The sequence below is a fragment of the Eurypyga helias genome, unplaced genomic scaffold (assembly GCF_000690775.1).
Source record: "Eurypyga helias isolate BGI_N326 unplaced genomic scaffold, ASM69077v1 scaffold10781, whole genome shotgun sequence".
In the NCBI taxonomy this organism is placed as follows: domain Eukaryota; kingdom Metazoa; phylum Chordata; class Aves; order Eurypygiformes; family Eurypygidae; genus Eurypyga; species Eurypyga helias.
This window is the reverse complement of record NW_010230187.1, coordinates 18,958-44,973: the sequence shown is the minus strand read 5'-3', so window position 1 is coordinate 44,973 and position 26,016 is coordinate 18,958. Positions and strand designations below refer to the sequence as shown.

The following is a 26,016-nucleotide window of genomic DNA, read 5'->3' as shown; positions in this document are numbered from 1 at the left end:
CTCAGCTGTCAGTTAACGAGGGCTCTTAACGCATTTACAGTTACCATACTGTTAAGAAAACTGGAGTCTCCAAGTAAGCGTGTGGCGGAGCAGCCGTCTCCTCTGACACAGGAGTGTGTTGGGCCAGTGCTGTGTTGCTGTTACCCTGGATCTATTCCTACCTTGTTAACCATATGTAAGATCATTTCAGATCTGCTCCTTCCGGTTGGCTTCTCTCTCTCCTCCCCCCTTAAACATCTACCAACATGATCCTAGAAGGATTAGAGGATGCCGGGATCCTCACACCATTCTCTGTGCTACTGGAGCACAACTGGCCTTCAGGAACATGTTCCAGACCAGAATGTGACGGCAGATGAAAACCTGGCTTGCAGCCTCGCAGGTGGGATGACCTGACAGCCAGGTGAGCCGCAGGAGCAACACCGCTGGGTGTTGGTGGGGCAAAGAGGGGATGGAGCTGCATCTTGGTTATCCAGGGCACAGACCCAGGCTGTAGGTTTAGTCCCTGAACGCTGCATGTCCCTGGCTGGGACAAGCTCCCCCTGCCCTCTAGACCGAGCCCCGTTACGTACCAAAGTGCAGGCTCTGGCACCTACCTGAACTTACTGGTCGCCATCCTCTGGCTGGAGGTACGGTGTGCAGTCGCTGATTTTCTCAAGATGAACGATGTCGATCCTTTCGGAACACATGGGACACGTGTTTTCGGTCTGTAACATGCTGTTTTAAAAGAAGGAGGACCAGGCAAACGATCATTCCAACATTCCCAAAGGGGCTGGGGCTAGAACAGTTCCCAACCCCAGAGAACTACCCTGTTCTGTTCTACCACGGATGATTATGGGAGCCAGGAGCTTATCGCTGCCTCGCTCTGTACCCAGTCCTGGCTGTAGCTGGTTTGTTTTGGTGGCTGCTACTGCCCCTGTGTTCCCCTCCTGTGCCAGGCCTTCTTCTGGGAAGGAGCAGAGAACCTGCACAGGTCCCCCACCATGGTTCCTGGAGTTGGAGCCCTGTGTCTCTTGATCCGCTGGGAAGTGATGTTCTCAGTCTTTGACAAAACTACCAAGTTAAGGGGGAGTCCCCTTCCCCCCCTCCCCCAGCCGTGACACGTTCCCAGTACCAAACCAGGAGCAAATGCTGGGATCCTGCACTGGAAAGCACATCCTGACTTACCTCTTGAGTTCGGAATAGAGGGCGGGGAAGCGGCAGTGCGGGCAGGCCGTCCAGTCCTCTCGCACCATGTGCCGACCCTGTGTGCGAGAGCCACGCGTCACTGAGGGGCGAGTGGTTCTGTACCCACAGCAGCCCCATTCCAAAGGTCTTGAGGAATTAGGAAGCCCAGTCAGTGCTGCTGTAGGCTGGTTACCATGTCAATTCCGTAAGCAGACGGGAGCCGTGCATGCGGGGTGGTGTTTATCACTTAAAGAATAAGCATCCCTCTTAAAGAAACCTGGGGCCGTGCTGAACTGCGACCCTGGCAATTCCAGTGGGGCAGTGTTGGAAGACGAGCGGTAGCTCTGGGGCTCAAGCTGTACGGAAACACCCTGACCTGTGCCGCAGGAGGCGTTGCAAACCTGCCCCCAGAGCCACGCGGCCCGAGCCCAGGAGGTTGCGTTCGACACTGTCTGGATTGGCGCTTGCCTCCGTCAGCAGAAACCATTTCTTCCTCCTCGAGGTGGTTGGCTTGGCTTTCCCTAGAATTCCCATGTACCTTTCCAATGCTGTAGAAGCACCCCAGCACCGCAGAGACTTTCTGCTCTAACACAACATGGGCTCTCACTGGATATCTGAAAATGCCGCGTTCCTCACGGTGTTTCGGATACCTGGGATGCAAATGGACTGTAGCCCAGATGCAGCCTAAACAAGTAACGTGAAATACACCTGAACATGTACATGGCTGGGCCCAAAGCTGTCTTTAAAAGCCTTGATTTTTCCTTAATACTTCAGAATTACACTGATCATCTTACTACTCTGCTAAGCTAATAGAGTAACAAACCCAGATAAATGCTATTACTATTTTTGTAAGACTTGCCTAATTCCTGAGTTTTAATAAAGAACTTTAACTCCAAACATCTGATTCCTGCTCAAGTAAATTTTGATGTTTTCTGTAATTCTGGTGTGACTGATCACGTGGCCCTTCGTAAGACTACAGCGTTAGTCACACAGCAGCCAGCCTCAGCGTGAGATTTTGTACGGGTGCCGGTAAGGGTGGGATGCCCGGCTCTGCCACTGGGGAACACCCCCCATCCGTACCTCTAAAGTAGCCTCAAAAGAAGGGTTAGAACGTCTTTCGGTGAGGATCAGCGATACTAGAAGTGCTGAGGTGCCTGAACCGTTACTACAGGCACTCCCAGGATGAAGATTTTGGGCATTCCCTTGGCAGCCTGGCCTTCAGGGGAGAAGAGCCCTGCCCGCTGCAAGCTCCCGCACCGGTCGGGGCCTCCGGCCTCGGCCGCCGTGGCCCGGAGCCGACGGGCTCATCTGGGAAGGCACCAGCAGCCCAGTCCTGTCTGTTCTCCCAAGCGCACGGATGCGCCTGCGCGGGTTGTGGAGGGGAGGGCCAGGCACGCCACCAGCTTTCCCGGGAAGCCGACACCTTCCGCCGGCTCCTCACAGCTTCGCCATCACCCTTCAGCGCCTGCGACTTGTAGGTGGGAACTAAGGACACGTCCCAGTAAGTAAAACCCGTTCTTGTCATGAACGATTTGGGAACAGGGTGGAAACACCCCCCCAGCAGCCCCAGCACCATCCTGCCCCAACCCCCTCGCAGCCCGGAGCCCGTCGGCCGGACGCGAAGGGGAGCGAAGCCGTGCCCATGCTGTGGGACAGCCCGCGGGCACTCACCGTCGCGATGCAGTACGGGAGGCTGTTCTTGCAGCCGGGGCACAGAAGCTCGCACTCCGGGAGCTGGAACGCGCAGTAGGGACAGGCTGTGGTTGGCTCTTCTGTCTCCGTTGTGTCGGGGCGTCTGCAAGCGAGAGACGAAGGGGAATAAAGACCTCAGGTGCTTTGAAGGGAAACAGAGACCCTCTGGTGCCCTTGGTTCTGCGCTCAACAGGTGCGGGCTGGAGAGCCACGGTTTCGCTCTCGCAGTGGTTTTCTGCAGCCAGCCTGACCGCAAAGAACCAAAGGAACAGAGCGGGTGTCCTGGTAGGGCCACACAGGTGCCATAACGCCGCCTTCCACAGGCTTGTTTTCGGCCAAGCAACGCCAGAACGATGGTCCTGACCCAGGCACCGTGGCACCGGACATGGAGAGGGGGAGACGTGACCTGAACGTTCACTCTACAGAACATTTGTAGACGAAGAGCTCGGATTCACTTTTAGCCTATTTTACCAATTACGAGGATCCAGCCTGTCTAATGTTTAGCCTAGTAACCCTGGAGACAGTTAGATGGCTCCTTAGTTTAGTTATCCTGGTACTTTGTAGGAAGCCCAGTTTCTCATTTCATTAGCCTGGGCACACGCGCTTCCCTCGCAATGGCCTGCTCCGTTGTCACCAGTTACAAAACCTGAGGTGTGGATAAACATGACACATTAAGAATGAGTCAACATGGCTATTAGCACTCACGTCCTAGTTCAGAAGCTTACTAGAACATTCTAGTGAGGGCTGGAGCCCCTCTGCTATGGGGACAGGCTGAGAGAGTTGGGCTTGTTCAGCCTGGAGAAGAGAAGGCTCCGGGGAGACCTTATTGCACCTTCCAGTACCTGAAGGGGCTACAAGGAAGCTGGGGGGGGCTTTTTACAAGGGTCTGTAGTGACAGGACAAGGGGGAATGGGTTTAAATTGAAAGTGGGGAGGTTTAGATTGGATATCAGGAAGAAGTTCTTCCCGGAGAGGGTGCTGAGGCACTGGAACAGGTTGCCCAGAGAAGCTGTGGATGCCCCATCCCTGGAAGTGTTCAAGGCCAGGCTGGATGAGGCTTTGAGCAACCTGGTCTAGTGGAAGGTGTCCCTGCCCATGGCAGGGGGGTTGGAACTAGATGGTCTTGAAGGTCCCTTCCAACCCAAACCATTCCATGATTCTATGATCAAATCGGAACTTCAGATAACGAAGGCTGAGAGTTGGCCTATTTTATTTGCCTTTCCACTGGTTTTTTATCTCCTCATTCAGCCAGCAGCCAGTCACAGAAGGGCACACTGCTGACACTGCAGCAGGTAACAGCTTCCTCGTACCTTCCTACCCCGAGAACAACTAACGCCGGGTGGCTGCACCGGCGTCACTACGGGCAAGACGGAAAGCGCTACTGCCAGCGGGAAGCACCGGACGTGCACACTGCACTTGAGGTTTATCACATCCAAGGGAACGGGAGAGCCTTTAATTTTAAGAGAAGGGAGGAAACAGTTCTTAACCTTATTTGAGAGAGTGAAATAACATGAAAACGGGACAAAGCCGGCAGCTTTACGAGCAAGAAGGACATCACAAATGATGCCTTGCTATCGTGTACAAACATACATATTAACAGGGCTCACCTGACCATCGCTTCAATTTTCTTTTTGTATTTAAGGTCTATTTTATTACGGTACTCGGGTCTCATCAGCATTGCAGCAAAACTGAAGGCGGAGTTCCTCAGTCCCGCTCTGTGACACTCGATCACCGCCGAAGTCAAAATTGGCACGATGTCTGTAATAAACCAAAACAACAATGGCAAATATTTATTTACCAGTATTACCGTTGAAAGCTTTTGAGCTAACAGAGCTAGAGCAGTACTGGTGGAAACTGACAGCATTATTTCTCCATCCTCGCGGTACACAGCTGCACACTACCCGCAGTTCCTGTGCCCGCACACAAGAAAACCACGGTTTCGCCTCTGGCTGCCTTGCATTCCTGAGGCTCAGCACAGCAGCAGGAACACTTTGATTATAACCAGGTCTCCCAGCTCTGGTCTGCAATTCAAACTCTACATCTGACCCTGCGTTTGCCATGCGTGCTGCAGGTATTTTCAAAAGAAGATAAATTATAACATCGCGACGACGCCCCCGAGCCAATCACTTCGTTACGTACGAGCCTGAGAGGGCGCGTGGGGTTCAGGCAGCCGAGCGCTGCAGTTACGGCGGGTGAGGACGGAGCAAACGGCGGGTGAGGAACCCATCTGAGAGGCCCTACGGCAACGCTATCCTGGGGCGGGTGGCAGCGCAGGCTGTGCTTTCCCACGCGGTCGCGTGCCCTGCAGGATCACAGGCCGAGGATGTACCTTCTGTGACAATGAGTAACGGACCGTCCCGCAGCGGCACTTACGTGAGGGGAACTTGCTGATGTTGTTGGCCACGCGTATGAGCATACGTGCTCCCTTCATGTGATCACCGCGTTTCACGTGAGTCTGGAATACAACAAACACGTCAAATTAACTGCAGCCTTCAGAGAGTAATCCCTGCAGCCTGCTCCTGGTGTTCATCCCTCTGGGAACTGCACGCCCACGGCTCTTTCCCGAAACTGAGTGGAGGTGTATCGTGCACTAGAGGAAGGACCAGAGACCATAGTGGCTCTTTCCAGAACAGTCTTTCCAGCCTTCAGCCCACCATTTGGGTCTCAGAGGAGGCCACAAAGATGCTCAGAGGGCTGGAGCCCCTCTGCTATGGGGACAGGCTGAGAGAGTTGGGCTTGTTCAGCCTGGAGAAGAGAAGGCTCCGGGGAGACCTTATTGCACCTTCCAGTACCTGAAGGGGCTACAAGGGAGCTGGGGGGGACTTTTTACAAGGGCCTGTAGTGACAGGACAAGGGGTAACGGGCTTAAATTGAAAGTGGGGAGGTTTAGATTGGATATCAGGAAGAAGTTCTTCATGGAGAGGGTGGTGAGGCACTGGAACAGGTTGCCCAGAGAAGCTGTGGATGCCCCATCCCTGGAAGTGTTCAAGGCCAGGCTGGATGTGGCTTTGAGCAACCTGGTCTAATGGAAGGTGTCCCTGCCCATGGCAGGGGGGTTGGAACTAGATGATCTTTAAGGTCCCTTCCAACCCAAACCATTCCATGATTCGCCTGATCCTGCCTCACTGCTGGTAGAGAGGAAGCTAAGATCTGGCTGCAGGCTGAGTGGGTATCCTGATGGGCCATGGGTTATCTACTAGAAACCTTCTCAGCCCCCTGCTTAATTTCATGTACAGAAAAGCACTGATCTGCTAATGTATAATAACAATAAATAATGAATAACTGTGCTCGTAGCGTAGCATTTGTAAGTATGAATGCAAAAGAAATACAGGAACCTGTATGTAGCTTTGTAATTATTCAGTATTTAAAAAAAGGAATACCAAAGAGTTGGAAACAACCATGGATTGTCCTCCCAAAGCTTGCTGTTAACATGCACTTGGATTCTGGGACACAACCCATATGGCAGTGTAATTTACGTAGACTGAGCATCCATACATACAGTTCAGTAAGTCAGAGGCTGTGCAACTGCTGCTTACATCAGCCTCTCAGTTCCCTACCTTCACTAAAATATAGCTGTGCAGAATCATCAGGTTTGTGGCCATCTCAGAAGGAATTTTAATCTTCTGGGTCTTCAGCTCTGAATACATACTGAACAGAACATCGTGTGCATTTCGGTAGTTTCCTTAAAAACAAACAGTGAACAGCAAATTTAATTTTTCATAAAAATTGCTTTACAATGACACGTAAGGAAGCCGAAAAAGAAGTTATGTTGATTCTTAGAGCAAAACCTTTGCATGGCAATTTCTCTGGAAAGTCACAAGCAGTTGCTTCTCACAGTATCCTAAACAGGGTCAGCCAGGGAGTTAAATAAGAAAATAAAATACACTTGGAGAAGTCACCTAAGCAGTAGCAAAATACATATGTAGATGACAATTTCATATAATGAAATTTTAAAAATGGAAGATGCTGTATCCAATACATTGCTTCCACAATAAGAGAAGAGGTGTTTTTAGAGCATTTGGAGATGTTACTTTTTGTTCTCTGGTGTCGGATATTCAAAAGCTGTTGTTTAAACGTTAATTTAACATACTTTATCATTCGCTTTAGCAACTACTTGCCACTGCAATCAAACCAACCCAAAACCTGTCAGTAATAATTAAAATTTGAGTGTTAATTCCCTACATTCTACTGCTTCAAGGTTACTCTCAAGGACTGTCCAGAAACCAAAGGATTTCATTAAATGATCCACATAGCTGAAAACAACCAGTGCTCGGTACAGTCAGTCTACTCTTAGCTAGTTGTTTGTTCTTGCTTTGTTTTGAGCTGGTGTTTCCCCACCCCCACCGGTATTTTTTGTTTGTTTGGGGTTTTTTTATTCCTTATTAGAGTATAAGGCAGTCATACTCTTTGCAGTTGGTAGCATTTGAAGGAAATGTCAGATTCAGTTATTTCAGCAAACTTTTTTCCTCTGTATCTACCAGCAAACACTTTTACTCTCTAGAGCAATTTGTTACTGGTATTATGCACTCCAACTGAATCAACCCGTGGAATTCGTGTGAGGCAGCTAAATACCACTTCAGAATTAGCTGCTGGAAAGCAGCATTAATTTTTCATGCTGTGTTACTGGCTCTCGGTATGTGATGATCAGTCTTAAAAGGATGTGATTACATAAAAACAAGCTAAAGGAAAATTGCATATACCTAAAATTAAAAAAATCAAACAGTATGACATGTATCTTTTTTTTAACAGATTTTTATGGAAAGAACAAACTATATTGGTGTAAATTTCAGAATCAAACTCATTGAAATCCCCTGAAGGAAAGGGGAGGGGGGCAATCTAAAACTGTGCCTCTGTGGAGGAGACAGTCATTGCAAGATTGGTGGTTTTAAAGAGAAAAATATTGTGCTTCTTATTACACTGTTGCAGAACTCATCTACACTACTAGGGATCATGACCTTCAGTATGGGATAGTGCATTTTAGATACAAGTTTTCAGACTGAGGGAAGCTAGGAAATATGTAAACCCTCGAGCCTTTACGCTTCCTGCTTACAGAACTGGCACGAATGCATCATGCGCTGCTGTGACGAACTGGGAGCTCACGTTTGCCAAGGCTTTGAGGGATTTTCCACTCCTCAGCCCAGTGCTGAGGAGCAGTCCACAAATGTTAATTTGCCTGGGCTGCTCCTGAGGCTGCTGTTTGTCCTTCAGAGGTATTTTTCTTAGCTTACTGAAACGGGAAGCGAGCAGCGCTATGGTAGGGCTGTTGGCATGGCTACAGAGGAGAGCGAATAACGGAGGTGGGTAGCTATTGTGCTTCTAGCCCTGTCTCTCCTTATTGCTTTTTTTCTAACTTCAGCTACCTATTCCCTACAGGGGAAACAAAGCCCTAGTATGCAGGTGGCTGACCCTTCAACAGAAATCATCTCCCGCGCACATCTCCCACTGAAAACAATCACGTGCAAAGACTAAAGGCTCAGTATCCAAGTCGGAAACCGCATGCAGAAAACTGCAATTCTAAGATCTGCGATACACAGAAAAGTAAAGTTGCAGGCAATCTTAATCACTATGTGAACTTGAATGTAATATGGAATGCAGATATTTTCCACAATTTTCATTTTTCCCAATATTTAATATGCAGGGATGAGCCCCAACCTTTTCACAAAGCCTACTTCAAATGCAAAGTTAAACTTGAATATAATTAAAAGCACTGGCACAGACCTTTACTAAGTACAATCCTATGTAAATACCAGTGCCCCAAGCACTGCGGGGCCATAGTGTCAGAGATGCTGTCACATCAGAGAAAGCAGACTTACCCGAACACTGCTCCTCCCTGGCAATTATTATAGCAGTTCTGGCAGCTTCTCGGTATTGCTTCAGCGCCATGTATAAGCGGAATAGGTACTTGGCATCCTTAACGAAATCATACAGAAGCAATTAATACTAATTGAGTACATATCGCTGTATTCCCTCTCTTTACTTGCTCATCCCACCCCCACGTTCTTCAGCTGGCTGGTTGGCGAAGAGCCCTTCGTATCGGCTCGCTTTGGCTAGGCTACGGCCAGAGAGCAGCCGCGCGGGGCACCCCGGCCGAGCCGCGGCAGTAGGGACACAGAAAGCTGCAGACCCTTCGGCACACAGAGCGCTGTTCGGGTGGAAACCCAACAACTTCGGACACGTAGGCATTTAGGGTGTCCGAAAAGAACCAAAGGACTCCCTTGGGGAACTGAAGTCCTGCTAGAAACGTTTCTCTTGCATTACGGATCTAGATGCAGACGTTGCTTAGCGTGGATGACAAAATCTGGCCATTAAAAAGAGGGTATTGTTCTGGGACCAGAGGGTGGACAAGCAAGACAGCTAAAAACTGGAAAATTAAGGGGACAATCAGCTAACAAAATGCATAAAATTTGTAATCTGCTATATTATGTATTTCTGATATGTTACATGAGTCCAGAAGGGCAAATGAAGCAAAGAGTTGACCCAAGAACTGGCAACCCAACAGCAGGAAAATTAGTGAAATAATTTAAAAACCAAAACTTAAAAAAACCCAAGATGGCACTACTGAAGAAAACAAACACGAGCTCCATTTTTGCGAAGTGTGCTCAAATTTCTAGCAGACTAGTTAAAAAAAAAAAAAAAAAAATCAACAAGAGAAAAGAGAATTGGTCTTTCACAAAGATTTTGAGAAAATCCTCCAAAGAGATCATTCTTAAAAATTCGGCTAAAATACAAAATAAAATGACCGTGTTTATAATGAAAAGGAACAATGAAGTGGGGAAAAAAGCACTGGGCTAGTGTCACTCTTTTATATGTTTAGCAGTGATTTCTAAACTAGGAACTATAAGAAGTATAGCCTGTGCATAATAATCTTTTAACTAGTAAATCAAGATTAAATTAAGCTGAAATATTGTATATAATGGTATGGTGCCAATTTATATATACAAACTGGAAAAAAAAAAAGGCACTGGTAGCTTAGCAAAAAACCCAAACCGACGAGTTCTGCAATATTAGTAGTAGAACCAGATATTTACAATGTGTATTCTGTGTTACAATGGTATAAAAACTTCTTTAAAAAGAACTGTATTAATCGATGTTGTGCTGTTCTCTGGAACACTGTGTGGGTTTTGTGAGTCCCAAACACATAGCAAGAAACGCAGAAATTCAAAGGAACAGAAATATGAAAGGTATAAAGACATTTCTTTCTAAAGAAGATGACTGCAAAGATTAACTCCCTACTTAAGAGGCAAGGAGAAAAAAACAAAGAAAAATCACCAAATTAGAAGCAAAAGACTGGCATACAGGAAGAATAAATGCAAGTAAAATAATTCTTTTTAACTTGCAATATAAGGAAAAACATTAAGTGACCAAAAGTAAATACTTTTAAAGTAATGATGGATCAGAATTTTAAGGCCCACATGATCAAAATGTTGAACATCACAAGAACCATAATTTAGTAATAAGGAAATAGTTATCTGGATAATAAAGTAACCACAACTGCTTATGTTAGTGGCTATTATTTATCCACTGCAAACTGCCTTAAAAAGGAAAACTGCTGTTCCCTGAGTGTGGAAACAAAAATTCATTTGAGTGGTAGGTTATGATGTCATTCTTCCCAGTTTGTGACACCTCCTAGTAAGCACAGGTGGCTGTTCAGCTGGTGACGGGAAAAGGCTGTACTACTTCCCCATCCAGGCTGCTTCCCCCTTTCCTCCTGCTGCAGCAGAAGGATCCTGTCCCAGCACAGACCAGCGGTCTCTATGGGATCTGCCATGCCCTTAATTGTGTTTCACTTAAGTAATATATTTAAATGACTTAAATGGCAGCCATATGTAGAAAAAAATATAAAAGTAGAAAGCATTTAAGAAAAATTAAGGCTAGAATATGAAAGTAAAGCACGAGATTAAAGTCAGCCATCTTAAAACCAAAATAAAATGCAGGAAGGAGTTTTCAATTGACAGCTTTCCTAAGGTCTTTGGAAAAATCTGCGGTCTGACTGTTCTTTATGCAAGATAGCCATGTTTTGAATTCAGTTTTGCTTTTTAAAACAGGTGCACTTAGAAAATATGCACAGAGAAAGCAGCAGAACCTTGCTAGTTAGCGCTCCCTGAAACGTTAGAAAAGAACGCACATGACAAATTAAGAATCTTTACGTTTTTACAGTTGACAAATACAATAGTTGGCACAGAAACACATTTAAAGGAATAGTTTATAATTAGTCAGACAATAGTGTAGCGACATTTCCCCGGGCATGATAATTTTGACAGTATGGTACTGTGTTAAAATGCCGCTGGGAAAGCTTTAAGGCGATCAGGTGGCTGCGAGCGATGATCTGGTTTGAAGATGAAGGATTAGCAAGTTTCTGCTGCACGGCGACTTTAAGTTCACTCTTACTTTCAGCTCTGCAAACATACCACCACAGAAAAGCTGCTATTCTCTAAAACCAAACCCATTTGCGTGATGATTTCAAAAACACTGTCTCCACAGCATAATAAGGATGAACTGTGGTTTAAGTAGATTTTTAAAACAAATATGCATGATTTGAGAAAGTAAAATTTTGTTACTCACTGAGAGAGACTATGGCAGATTGGATTAAAAGCATTCAGAAGAACAAGAGAGAGCTTTTAAACAACGAATAGGAAGCTCTATACTGCAGTTCAAAACAACGTTAAATATGGCAATTATGGCATTCACAAAATCCCTAAGTGTTTTCTAAAATCTTTAGAACTTCTTCACTATGGAGATCACACTGTAGCTCACTATTTAGTCCTTTGCATTTCTTTCAACCAGCTGGGTTGCTGCTCTTCAAAATGCCAGTTGCTGTCCACCCAGCTCTCAGCATCAGTATGAAGTTACTTTTGCTGACACTGATGCTGTGCAGAATTTTCATCTAATGGTTCCAACAGCTTCATTCTCTTTTGTCTCTTACAGTTGAATTACATTTGCTTCACTATGTTTTGCTTCTCCCATAATTTTATTAATGTTCACATTGCAAATTAAATCATAGAATCACAGAATGGTTTGGGTTGGAAGGGACCTTAAAGACCATCTAGTTCCAACCCCCCTGCCATGGGCAGGGACACCTTCCACTAGACCAGGTTGCTCAAAGCCTCATCCAGCCTGGCCTTGAAGACAGGTAGATAATAAGAAGCAATTTTAATAAATTACAGGTAAATGATAAGAGGTAAATAATAAAGATATAGAGGTGTTTGGGTTTTGTTTGTTTGTTTTTTTAATTTTATAAAAGCAAAGTTAGCTTGACTTTCAACTGTCCCATGTCTCTGAAAATCTAAAATATCAAACCCTTAATCTCTAGGAACCATATACAGAGGAAAGAGCCAGAATTTCTGATCTCCCAACAGAATCATAAATCACAACCGTAGTATTAGGGGTGAAATAAACGTACTGCACCAAGACCATGTCATCCCCACCGTGACCAAACCGTACTCCCCTCAGTAAGGCAGACCTTACTCTTCCATACATATTATTTTGCACCTGACTGTATTTACTGTGAGTTTGTAAGAGAACTTAAATTCCTTGGCTAAGAAATAAATTGCAGACTGCAATGCCTGCACCTGAAGTCTGGCTTTCGCAGTGGAGAAACAGGGGTGCAGCACCACTCAGCTCACATTCAAGCCCTGCTGTAACACACAGTAAAACTTGAAGTGGCTGAGCCACTTAGTTCCCTGAACTCCATCCCAAACGTGACTGAATGTACCGTATACTCTATGGACATCTAAGCCAAAAATGGACTGTGAAGCCTGTCTTTCTATAGCTCAAATATGGAGAAGCCAGGGAGTCCATGGGCAGTCACCCTGAAAAAGAGCTGTTTGTCATCTCAACCTCAAATGCTGCTGTTCTAGTATTAGTGTGTCCAACATCACAGTTACAGGGGAAATTTTTAATCTGCCCTGGAAAACAAAATAGAATATGGTCAAAATCTACTTTTTGTATTGTATACAACACAGATGCAATTCATATTCTGATTAGTTCAGGAACCATCCTTACTACCAAACCTATGGCAATGGTAACTAATACACAAAAATCTGTCAGCCAGTACACCCAAATCCATCTATGCAAGAGAGAGAAAGATGAAATAGTCTACCAGTCTGCCAAAAGCCTTTTATTACGACCAGGGAATGGGTTGCTTTTAACACAGGAGGAGGAAACCCAGAAGAAAGGGTATTAGTCCTTTCTGAATTTTATTAATTGATCACATGACATTAAAAGAAGCCTGGTAGGCAGTGCACCTCCTGCCTCACAAAACACCTCCTAAATATCCTAAAAGAATAAAAATGCAGGGTTCTAAGGATCCAAACAAGATTTTCTATGACGATGATGAGTGAAAACATAAAAATCAGTGCCCACACTATTTTATTCTCCTGTTGTTAATCAAACTTCCATATCAGGAGATCTTGAAATGTGGCTTCTGTTTTTTTTAAATTTTCTATTATAAATTAAACATGTAATTTTATTATCCAACACAGAACAGAAATTCTGTTTTACATTACAGAACGACGTCCGGCATCTGCAGATGAAACTGACTCCAGGAATAATCAATTCACACTTAAAACTAAATACTTCTGCATAATAAGAAATCCAAAATGTAACTTTTTTTTTTTTTTAAACAAGGTCTGTCATATGGACATCCACATGAAGCTGTTACATTTTCAAGTGATCTCAGTGGCAAATTTTTGAGTTGCTTTGGGCTAAGCTCGTTTTGAAAACATGGTCATTAATCACTTCAGAAATCAACAGGGAGGAGCTGGCAATTTTGAAAATCTATCTACAACTTTTTATGTCTTGTGCTGACATGTGAATAAGGGACATTTAGCCTGATCATCTTTGGGTTTTCTTCCACCGCAACGGTTGGATCAGCTCCCCACACTGCAAGAAGCCATCAGTGCTGTACTAGTCTTGAGACGCACACGTGCTGACCGTTCACCCAGGAAAGGCAACAGCCAGCTGGCTAACGGGCATGAACAAACAGCTAAGTTTTGTCTCTTCCCCTCAGTTTGAGTGTTAATTTGAATCTCCTCTGACCAACTAATGACGTTCATAACGCTCGGAGAAAGACAATTATATTGAAGAAAAGAAAGGAAGTAACTATCTTTCTGAAGCTGAAGTCACTGGGTGAATGAACCACAGAGTGATCACGTACGTTTTGCTCCTTAATGAAACCAAGCTAAGACACTGTCTGTCTCTACCAAAACTTTTAGGCCAAAATAAGCTCAAAAGATCTCGCAGCACAGCAATGTGACACAAGAGCAGTGATAAACACACAATACCTTGGGCATGCCATCGCTCTCTCCCATCAGATAGTCTATCAGCTGATTTGTTAGGGCTTCATCTTTTGCCCGCCCCACCTGTTAAAGACAGACAGAAGAAATTGTGATATGGAAGAGAAAGGAAAAAATACTTATAAGGAGGCTTTCCATAGAAACACTGACACTAGATAGGTTTAAAACATGACTTTTCTTTAGTTCTGTGTGCTTTTTTTAGCAGCTTTGACATACAGTAGTTCATATTTATTTTCTAATGTGCTACGGTAGGGTATTATAACTAAAGAGGTCTCTACCAGCATGAGCTGTTCCCCTGCCTGAGTGTTGGGAAGGCGTGTGAGCGTAGGGACCCTGGGCTGCAGCCAGCTGTCACGAAGCTGTGTCTACCAACGCAGCACAATTTGCATCTTGGAGGAATATTCAGAGCTGGTCACTTTCTGGCCAGTTGAAGAGACATTTTCAAAAATAAGGCTGAGCTGTTGAGATTCCACAAGGATACATACGGTAAAAGTGCAGCAACAGTCTTCGGGCTGTTTCACTGCCTTTGGTTTATTCATTTGGGCAGAAACATCTGGATCCAGAGAAAAGCATCAGACAACCTCAACCTTCAGTCTCACAAGCCCTGCTGACAGCTCTGCGAGAAGGAAGGCCCCAAGAGCGGCTGTGCTCTAGGCAGAGTCAGGTCGACTGTTTAGGAGTCTGAAAAAACTCCTGTGACACTAGGAAGACTTTGAAAGCTCTGGGTTCTTCAAGGGAATAGAGGCAGGGTTTGGATGACCGAAAGTGAAAGTCATAGTGTATGCTTAAATGGAAGCTGGCAATGGGGCTGCTTAGGCAGGTTTCCAGCATATGTCTGGAAGGGATTCTCAAGAAACAGAGCAGGATCACACGTACTGAGGTGCAGCATGAGCTGGAGACCTGATGGCTACAGATTTTCGGAGATCATGAGCAAAATAACTAAGCAAAGATTGCTTCATCCCAAATTCCTTCTATTTTAGAGATGGAAAAGATATTTTTAGACAGTAAGGATGAAAACCAAAAGGTGTTAGTAAGGCTGATGATGCAAATGATCTTCTGTCTCACAGTGGAAATATCTTCTACCTTGATTTCAGAAAGGCTTTTGACACTGTTTCCCATAACATCCTCAGACAGAAGCTGATGAAATACGGGCTGGATGAGCAGAGAGTGAGGTGGACCAAAAACTGGCTGGTCAGGCCCAGTGGGTTGTGATCAATGCTACAAAGTCTATCTGAAGGCCAGTAAGCAGCAGTGTACCCCAGGGGTCAATACTGGGTCCAGTCTGATCAGGCTGACGGGGCAGAGTGCACCCTCAGCAAGCCTGCTGATGACACCAAACTGGGTGGAGTGGCTGAGACACCAGAGGGTTGTGCTGCCATCTGAAGGATCTCGACAGGTTGAAGAAACGGGCTGACAGGAACTTCGTGGAGTTCAACAAAGGGAAGTGCAAAGTCCTGCCCCTGGGGAGGAACAACCCCAGGCGTCAGTACATGCTGGGGGCCACCCAGCTGGGAAGCAGCTTTGCAGAAAAGCCCCCGGGGGTCATCAAGGTGAACAGGAGTCACCAATCTGCCCGTGGGGCAAAAGCAGCTGATGGCATCCTGGGCTGCATTAGGAGTGTTGCCAGTGAGTCGAGGCAGGTGATCATTCCCCTCTACTCCAGGTGAGGCCACACCTGGCATGCTGTGTCCAGTTCTGGGCTCCCCAGTACAGGAGAGACATGGATGTACTGGATAGAGTCCAGCAAAAAACCACTAGGATGCTGAAGGGCCTGCAGCACCTGCCGTATGAGGAAAAGCTGAGAGAGCTGAGACTGTTGAGGCTGGAGAAGAGAAGGCTTGGTGAGGGGCAGCAGTTCTTGTCAGTTATAGAAATACTTGAAGGGAGGGCACAAAGAGGAAGGAGCCAGGCAGTTTTAGCAGTGCTCAGTGACAGGACCCGAGGCAACAGGCACCAGCTGAAACACAGGAGGTTCCATCTGAACATCATGAAACACTTTTTCACTGTCAGAGTGACCAAGCACTGGACAGGTTGCCCAGGGAAGTTGCGAAGTCTCCCTCCTTGGAGATATTCAAAAGCCATCTGGACATGGTCCTGGGCAACTGGCTCTGGGTGGCCCTCCTTGAGCAGGGGGATTGGGTCAGATGACCGTCAGAGGTTCCTTCTAATCTCAACCATTCTGCGATTCTGTGACTGACAGCAAGAATGGAGGCACATCCACCTCTCCAACCATAGTGTGCAGACTGGAAAAATCAGCAAAACTGAAAAAATTGTATATGGATATGGCTAAAAAAGAAAATTCCAGACTCAGGTGTCTTTGACACATAACCACAAAAATCTAAATTAATTCATAAACCCTCCTTTGAAGACTGAAAACATTTTCTTCTGGTGTCAGTATTAACTTCCTCTACTTTCTAAGTGTTTAGATTATCACCTTTACTGATAGAGTTTTCCTTCTATTTGCAATGTGTTCCAACACACCCACTGGTGCTAGGAAAATGTCACAATACAGAAGGTAAACTTCTTGAAAAGATGAAGAAATTTTTGTTTTAGCAAAGTCACTTACTGTTTCAATTGCCATTTCTATAGCCAAGTTATCTTCTGTGCTTGGACTTTTGATAAAGTGCTTTAATGCCTGAAACAATACAGAAGAAAAGTTAAAACTGAGACACATGAAACTAATGTCTTCCTAATTCTTACCATGTTATTTCTCTCTGCATTTTGAAAGACAAGTGGCACACAGAATGCTTATCTTGACTGTGTTTTACAGCTGTAAGGATAACCACAAACACTACAGAGAGAGCAGCTGCCCTTACAGATACTCCTGCAAGAAAGCAGCGTTGAGTCCGCCAAATTCTGGTGTATACCTTCATCCAGCTGCGAAAGATGTTAGCAGCAGTAGGGTGAGAAGTCACTGATTAATGTGGCACTGGAACCCCCTACACCCCAGCTGGAGGAGTGATCACCTACAATGGCTGTAATTCCAAAAATGAGTAATATTTTTTTGGTATGAGTTCAGCATGCGAAAGTCAAACATTTAATTAACATAATTCCTTTTTTTTAAAAAAAAGCTTTAAGTTAGGGCATGGTACAGTATGAAATGAATACATTAGTCAGCAACCAAGCCTTCATTGGTCGAGCTAATAAAATATAAATAAAATCTACTTCTGTGTTCATGACATTTAGAGATTGAGAATGGTGTATCATTGATCCACCTGGAGCCTCTAAAGCTGTGAAAAAGTTATGTGCATGGCAGCACATAACTGACAGAATACAATGTAGACAATTGTAAACCCAAACATTTAAGTTTTTTTACACTTTAAAAAATATCAGTATGTTACTGCAGCTGAAGTCTAACTGTGAAGTTCCCTGATTTTGAAGCACTGTATTTTGAACAGTTTCTGTGAACATTTAACTGTTTTATCCTTTAAGTACTGACCCGTCCATATTGACCACACAGCAAGAAAAATTTTCCCGCCTGAAAATGTTTCTTTTCTCCTTCAAAATATAGCGCGATGCTCTGATAATCCTCATTGGTGGTGCTTTCAGAACCTGCAACAGATAGACAGCAATGACAGCAGAGTATTCGTAAGTAAGATAAAGGCTCTACTGAAGGAACAAATCCCTATTCTTTTTTTTTCCTACAGATACTCAAAGAAAACCAAAGCCAGCCAGACTCAAATGATGCCTTACCTATTTTTTTCCTATTTACTCAGACTAAATCTCAGACATCAGGAGTTAATAATGCAGTGAAATACTTGTTTCCATAGATTTTACACCATAATGGCATTTCTGGTTTTAACAGACATAATAAAATGGCATAACTATGACCTACTAATGAATTTTTCCATTATGTCTTAGCAACCATAAAACAGAGCAAGTTATTATGAGATTATCACCTGAATTATTTTCACAGTTTAAGAATGTGTGAGTGTATCTGTATCAAACAGAGCAAGACTATCAGGACTAATGTAACCATGCGGTAGCAGGGAACACTACTTAGTCTTCTAACCAAATCTCCACTTTACTGTATACCTCTAAACCAAAAACTATTCCTAAGTTAGTTTTGGACCCTTTTCCAACCACTTAGATTACAATTTGAGACATCCTATTTTGGACAGGAGAGAAGTAAAAAAGCAGAAGGAACACCAGAACAATAGTGGCCACCATGACAAGCTGCTGCAACAGTACATCACCAAGCCAGCTGCTGCCAAGTTTTTAACCTTCAAACCAGAATACGTTTTTTAAAGGAAGAGTTTAATTGAAAATATATGAGATGGTTTGGTAAATACGTATGTGGAACTGCTTCCATAAAGAATGGTGCCTGACACAGGTGAAAAATGTAAAATTAATTGCAAATTGACAAGCTGTTCACTGACTGACTTGATGGTCTGAGGTAAAAGTCAGCTGGTCAGAAGGTCTCCTTTTTGTCTCTCACTGAGACAAGAAGAGGCCATAAAGAGCCTTAAAGGGAAAGAAGGAAAGAAAAGTGACATACACATGTAAGAAAAAGGAAAGGAAAAGAGAAAATAAAAATCAACTGCACCAGTAAAATCCTCAGTTTTGGAAAAGCAGCACTACATATATCAAGATCAAAGGATTCCTCAACTGACACAAGAAAATAGTCAGGACAAATGCTTTATCTCTATGGATAAACAGAAAAAGCTCTAGCACAGGCAAGATCTGAAAGCAGCCTGGACTGACGACCACGGGAGATACCTAAGCTGAAAGCAAAGCCTAACTTGTAGGCCTGAATCAGACACAGATTGCCAAATCTCTCCATGGCGACTAGGAATGGAAAAGGCTGGGAAACAAAACCTCACACCCTTTTCTTATGATTTCAAATTGGGCTAAACCAATTAAGAGAACAGTAAAACATATGGCAAGCAACCCATGAACCTGGAATACTCACTGATAATATCAGCATAAATCTCCATCTTGTTGTGTTGTTGAGCTAATGTGAAAGCTTCATTATTGCACTTGGACATGACCAGGAACTGGATGGCAGAACCATAGTCACCAAGCTGCAGAAAGAACCTAATCAGAGTGAACAAATTAATACCTTGGTACTAATTGGCACAATGAACATACCAAATGTTTTAGGAATATACTATATTTTGGGGCATATAAATATGAAACATTTCTGATTTATTTTATATCTCAATTATTTCCAATAGGTTATTAAAATTAACTTAGTATAAACAATACAGCATGGCAACTTTTCTTGTTGTCTAAAAACTTATTACTTCAGATTAATATAATTTTAAACAGAAAGTTAAAAGAAAGAAAAAAAACCCAGTACCTGTTGACCAAATTTTACAAACTCAAATGAATGAACTGAAATATTCAGTCACTGGCCAAGTACCAATAACCAGAGCCTGATACCTTAGCAAGCCTCAATAGGTATGGCCTCTTTCACACCCCCCTTTTTTTCCTAACCTGTGTAACATGATTGTTACCTGGCCACCATCTTTGCTCCATCAAGAGACTGTGTTTCTCTCACGATATTAACAGCCTTTTCAGGATTATTAAGGTGATCCAAATACAGTCGAATTACACTGTCCCACTGTTTTGCATGCTCGTAAGCTACCACAGCTTCCTTGTACCTGCAAAGTAACGGTTCCACATGAGTTTTTCTAACTTTAAAATAACTCTCTACAATTAGGTGTGGAAGAAACATACAGAATTTTATTTGTGAGAGGTTTCTTTGTGACACCTTCTTTTCAGTTTGCATGTCACAGCCTTGTTCTGCCTTTACTATTTTTTTTCTTCTCTATTTCATTTTCTCTTGGGAGAATGAAAGGCAGAGACAACAACAAAATGTCTACCACGATACTATTTTTGACCTACTCTGCCAGCATCCCTTTTGGTATATCCTAAAAGCAGTTCATCTGTTCCATCAGCAAACATCATCTGTTCCATCAGTTCCATATGGAATCACTTGGGAGTGCGAGAACAATAAAAACCATGATAACTAGTTGTACAAGTTAAAAAAATGAGACTTCTGTTCTGTAAACAAGAAATTTCTCATTCTCATACCACACAATTGACACAAGAAGTATTTTCTAGTCCCATCAATATAAACATTTAGCTTTGCTGCTGCTTCATAAAGTATCATTATTCTGAACTGAAGCACATTTACTTACAGGTAAGGCTTAGTAGGAACGACATTCTGTGATTAAATAGAACCTATTTTGGGGCTTTCATTTCAGCCAATAATTTCACATTACTGAATATTGTGAAAGTGCAGCCATTAAGATGTAACAGTAATTTGGTTCTAGAATGATAGATTTTCTTTCATGATTATTCCCCCTTTGAATGATCTTTAAAAAAATCACAGTTAAGGAGTCATGAGAAACAAATTGAACATCAATACTCTGCGAAGTGGAATGCTGCGCTGGGTGCAGTACTTAAAAACCTATAATGATTTTTGTTAAAAAGATACTAATGCTTGGACAGGAAAACAATCAATTAGACACACATCTCGATACTAGTGGAAGGTCCTCAGATTATGGATAAGATCTCTACACAACACGTTAGGTTTGCATATTTCAGAATCCATTTTCACAAGGCTATTTTACGCAAAATTTACAGTCTGTCTTTTAATTTATTTTACAGAAAGAGTAATGTATAATAACAACAGCAACAATAACATGTTCTATAAAAAAAGATAAGCATTCAAACGCACCTGCCATCTGCTTCTTTGGCCTTTGCATATTGTAGGTGAATCTTTGGAGATGAAACATGAGGAAGAAGTTCACCAACTTTTGCCCTAGAAAGACGAGATAATAGTTTTCATACATATATCTGGTTTCAAATTTTCTCCAGTAAACCAGACATGTTTATATCAACACAATGAAGTGCCAGACCAACAATTTTTACCTCGGGCATTCTCTATTTAATCTACAGAAGCAGCACAGTGTTACAACTGTAACCTGAAAGGACGTGCGAAAGAGCACAGAAGACCACCAGTACAGGCGCAGTTGTGATAGCTGTCATGACTGTGTGCCTAAGGCCACAGGTTGTACAGAGGCAATGGGAACCAGATTCTCTGAGCAACAGCATCCATAACAGCAGAGTGTGGAGGAACACAGAATTATGTCAGTCCTTCCATGAATGGAGCTTCAGGAGTTGTACTCCGTGATACGAGCTATAAAAGCCAGCAAACCAGTGCTGTGGGTTTGCAAGCAGTGGGCCTTTCAAGACAACAGAGATGAGAGACTAGAGAGGCTGACCTTAAATCTCACCTCTCTGCCTAAAAGACAGAGCACTCCCCAGACTGCCCTACTCCCCACAAGCTGCTCTACTTAACGAAGTGTTCTCTTGGTCCGTTCTGATGCCACTGACACTTCTGTGATGGAACAAAACTTTCCTTAGTAAATGAACATAATATTCCAACCTAATTTTTAGAGCACTCATATGGAAGAAGAGGGTTCTTTCTGCTCTCTGTTCTAATCAGTTCTTAACATTATGAGCCCATAAATGTAATTAGGTATGAATTAATCCCTTAAATCTACCAGTAAATTGTCCCTTTTCCACTGGAAACTTGACAATACTCAAATTCACTTTAAAAGAAGTTAAAAATGTATTGAAGATAATGCCAGCGAGTTTGACTACTCCTGATACAGACACCACTTGAACCACCGACTTAGAACTATTTCCAACTGTCTGAATATTCAGTCTCAGCTGTGTATTCTGTAACTGAAGACATTCAATGAAATAAAGAGTAGCTACACTAATAAAATTACTAAATTCAGTGTGCGCATGCACACACAAAGGACTGGGCACTGCAGGGTACTTTAAACATAACACAAAAAAGAGAATAAAGGAAGACCATCTCCCATTTACAGTAAGACTACTTAAAAAAACATAAGCTTCTGAAAGAACAGTGTTCTCCTGTAAGCTTGGGGGAGGGAACAATAAAATCAATGAAAGACAATTAATGAGACATTTGTGCTATTCAGAGAATCACTCCTTTCCAAAGAGCACCACAGCAATTCCTCTGGAATGTAACTTCCTTCAAACCTGTACTCACCAGTTTTTACACCGGATGTACACTGATGCTGCCTTGTCATAATATTGTCCCTTTTCATACAGCTGAGCAGCTTCTGAAAATTGCTACAATATTGTAAATTATTAAAATATAATTTCTAAATGAACATTACAAATAAATAAACAGCTTGATGAATTCACATATTTAGCCTCAGCTTTATTAGCTCTTTTGAATACCTTCATACTCTCCAGAATAGCTCCGCAGTCCCTCTTCAGTAACCTACTGGGATGTTTAATGGCCTGGTTTACCCCGCGACGGATATCTCCCATTCGAATGGACATTTGAGCTACTCCAGCAAGGCAAGCTTCATCATGGTCCTGGTACTGGCAATCGAATGAAAAGCAGTAACTATACGTTATACAACAGAAATATTGGGTCGCAAAAGCCACAGTAACCAAGCACTGAAACAAATTAACAAACCGCTACATGGACTTAGTTGAATCAATTTTTGTCTCAAAATTCTTGCCTAGCTGCTGCTGTCACTCATTTTGAAGAACTGGGTTTAGATTTCTTCTTAAGCTCTGTCTTTAGGTTTTTTTTAGTTTTTTTAGTTTTACAAGATCTGTCCAAGCATACATGAGAAGAATCTTTTTTACAGAATGCTCAGTACTGCTCTCCTCTTTCCTCCAAAACCAACAGTAGAGAAAAACAGAAACTACAAGCAGGATATTTCCTTAATTTTTTTTTTGTTTTAAAGTTTGCAAGGCTACTGATGTTTCATAAAGCCAAATGTCATGAATTCAGAAAACACTGCAATTTCCCTATTATGTTCTCCTATTATAATTTAAGCTGCTTCATCATAGACATTTTGCAATAATTAGGGGAAAAAATGCCAGAAACAAGGGAGACTCTACTGAATACAATGTTTATTTTCTACCACAATCGTTGCTTGTCTTTATAACAAAAGTCCTAATTATTACTTTTGTTCTTTACTGAATTGTTATCTATATAGAAATGAAAACCCTAGCAATGTTTTCCCTGCCATTTGCATGTCTATTATAAAACTGCTCCAATCATAATATGCTAAGTCTAGTTATGCCATGTTAATACAACTGCAGTACTGCTTTATACCTACAGAAAACCTAATTCTGCACATTAAAAATAAGAGGAGTGCAAAGACTACTACCCCAAAAGCAAGCAGTATAGATTTGCAGCTGAATAAAAAAAATCTGAATTCAAATGTGTCTGAAACATGACAACATGCAGTACTGTAATACAGATGCTATTATTACTTAAAACAAATTACCTTATTGTTTCCAGTGATTCCCTTCTCGTAATGTGCCAGAGCGTTAACATAGTCACCCCTAAAAAAACATTGGAAGAACATTTTTAATAGGAAGAGATGGTTACCTTCCCACCACACAGGTTATGCAGGTCTTGCTTTAGACAGACTCCATGCAAGGATGTGAAGTTTGCAAAAGATGGATAGTCACATAGTATGTCATGGCACTTCCTGTGCCCTTTATCAAGCTGTTACTCAAAGAGGCAGTCCACTTCTCAATTCTGTTACCCCGAGACCAACAAACCTCCCTTGAAAGACAGGCAAAGAATCCCTCTGCGCGGTACACCTCAATCTCACCTCCACTTCCACATTTTTCTGGAAGATAAAGGAAACTAACCTTCTAAAATTACTTAGAATTTTCACAACATTAAAAAGAAGGCATTTTTTTTCCTTAAATAAATTCACAACTCAAGTTACAGACTTTTAATTGCTTCAACCGCCTCCATTCCTTCCTTTCTGTGACCAACAAGTGTTCTCTCCCAGTGCCAGGGGCACTGCCATGTGGAAGGAATTGTCTAAAAACTCTATTAATAGATAGGAATTTTTCCTCTTGGTTTAGACATTAAGCAGACCAGGGTTCATCAGGGAAGAATTAGCTGCTTTAAAATCATGGCAAATGGTTAATACCTTCTGTCCTTCAGGGGCTGGAAACCTTCAAATTTGACACCCATCTACCTAAAATACCTGAGAAAATGAAGGCTACTGGGTATTTAAGGAAAAAACAGCAAAAGGCAAGGCTTTTGTCCAATGGAAGAAGTGTTAAATGCTGTGAACTTTCTCTATTTTTCAAGCACTTGCCTGCAACAGAGTATTTATTGAGTGGATGGTAGTATTATATAGTGGACCTACCAGTTGTAAAGAACACAAATATACTGAAATTAAATCAAAAAAGTAATTATTATTTGCTAACATATGTTTCTAAGATGAACTATTCCTTACAAAACTACTCTTCCTTGTACTATAGTTGTAAGACCTCAGAGAATTCTCTCTCAGCAATGCAGTCAGATGAAGTATCTCAAGTCAATGTTCTTCTAGTGAGCATGAATATCAGTTTAATATTCTTATACTGCAGTTTTACAGGAGAACTTACATGAATTCAAGCTGCATTGCATATTCCTTTGATATGAAAGGGATTTGGTCCGGGGCCAAACGCTTAGCCAGCTGAAGTGCACTGTCCCAGTGCTGCAAGTCTTTACGCATCTATTAACAAAGAATAGGAACATTTTCTGATGCAAGTATCAAATTCTGAATTCTAATATGAACTTCATATTATTCTAAATCCAAATATACAGCTAGTATTCTAGAAAGATTCAGGTAATTTGAGAAACATTCATCTAAACAATGTCTGCCAATAAAAGAATGTCTGTCAGTCACACAATGGCAAGAATAAAACCACGAAAGGGCAGAACTATCAGGAGGTAAAATATTTCAACATTCAGGTGGGATTGAAAACATTCTTAAATGAATACCTCAAGTGCAGCAATAGGACGGGAGGATGCCAGATATAAATCCTGAGCCAGATTAAAATCATTGGTAAACATGGCAAGATGTCCTGCTAAAAGGTTGTGGTCTTCTATTCCCTGTAAAAAGATGTAATAGGTGTAAAAGCAGCCCAAAAGAAAAGAACAGCATTATAAGTAACACAGTCTAGTAAACACAGTGAACCAAAATGTCCTTACATTTTACAACCATGTGTATCAGATGCTACAAAGCAGAAAAAGCCCTCTTAGTGTAGCTCAAAGCCACGACAGCTAATGCTGTCTAAAATCAGCAATTTGCAGAAGGATATTTTCAAGGCACTATTTCATGCACACTTTTAGATGTATAATTGCAATCTGTTGGGGTTTTTTTTCAGTAATAATAGCAGCCTTGAGCATTTTCTCAAAAACAACAAAGAAAAAAAGAGCCTCCAAACGCCCAAGACATTAATATATTCTGCTGCTCTCAGGCAAATGCAGAAAGGAATGTTGTGCATTCCAGTAAAGACTGCAACCACTTCAAGAGGAAACCAAGCAAGAGTTGTGTGGTTTGGAGACTCTCCCCTGTAACTATTAACTCCCTTGAAAATCATTCACCTTCTATTTAAAAAAAAAAAACCACCAGATCCCCATGAAAATAAGAATTCAGCAATTCTCAAAGAATTAAATCACTGTATTTCCTGTTTAAAAGGGACTCTACATTTTACCTTTACTTGCTCTAGTGACATCACCATCCCAGCATTACCAAATGTCCGATAAACACGTATTGCAAAATCCACCTCCATATGACGTAAGCAAGCCGTGGCCAGCTCATTCCAGGCAGACTGGTCGTTCAGAAGTCTGCACAACTCCCATGCTTCAGAAAACCTATGGAAGGTAAAATGCATTTAAAACTAGTATTACTTGTACCTAAGATTCCCTCTCAGCCCATTTTTTTCTCTTAATACTGTGGTAGGGAAAAGACAAAAAGCATTTAATTCTAAGTCATGGAGAGAGACAGACATGTCAGGAAGAAAGGAGAAATACAAATGCCTAACTTAGAGTTGTTTCTCCT

At 42.6% G+C, this 26,016-nt stretch overlaps 1 protein-coding gene across 1 annotated transcript in view; it reads right to left on the bottom strand.

Moving 5' to 3' along the window:
- Positions 1 to 599: 599 nt before the first annotated feature.
- The window catches only part of WDR19 (WD repeat domain 19), a 43,334-nt gene continuing 17,917 nt past the window's right edge, over positions 600 to 26,016 (bottom strand). The window contains exons 17-35 of the mRNA XM_010160655.1: positions 25,670 to 25,829; positions 24,954 to 25,064; positions 24,575 to 24,684; positions 23,449 to 23,506; positions 22,379 to 22,519; positions 22,185 to 22,267; positions 20,838 to 20,921; positions 19,609 to 19,755; positions 19,062 to 19,186; positions 17,589 to 17,701; positions 16,716 to 16,784; positions 14,138 to 14,215; positions 8,669 to 8,765; positions 6,413 to 6,537; positions 5,229 to 5,310; positions 4,463 to 4,613; positions 2,836 to 2,959; positions 1,165 to 1,241; positions 600 to 714 (exon numbers count right to left, since the gene is read on the bottom strand). Of these exons, the coding sequence (XP_010158957.1) occupies positions 600 to 714; positions 1,165 to 1,241; positions 2,836 to 2,959; positions 4,463 to 4,613; positions 5,229 to 5,310; positions 6,413 to 6,537; positions 8,669 to 8,765; positions 14,138 to 14,215; positions 16,716 to 16,784; positions 17,589 to 17,701; positions 19,062 to 19,186; positions 19,609 to 19,755; positions 20,838 to 20,921; positions 22,185 to 22,267; positions 22,379 to 22,519; positions 23,449 to 23,506; positions 24,575 to 24,684; positions 24,954 to 25,064; positions 25,670 to 25,829 (2,050 nt within the window). The remainder of the gene's footprint in view (positions 715 to 1,164; positions 1,242 to 2,835; positions 2,960 to 4,462; positions 4,614 to 5,228; positions 5,311 to 6,412; positions 6,538 to 8,668; positions 8,766 to 14,137; positions 14,216 to 16,715; positions 16,785 to 17,588; positions 17,702 to 19,061; positions 19,187 to 19,608; positions 19,756 to 20,837; positions 20,922 to 22,184; positions 22,268 to 22,378; positions 22,520 to 23,448; positions 23,507 to 24,574; positions 24,685 to 24,953; positions 25,065 to 25,669; positions 25,830 to 26,016) is intronic.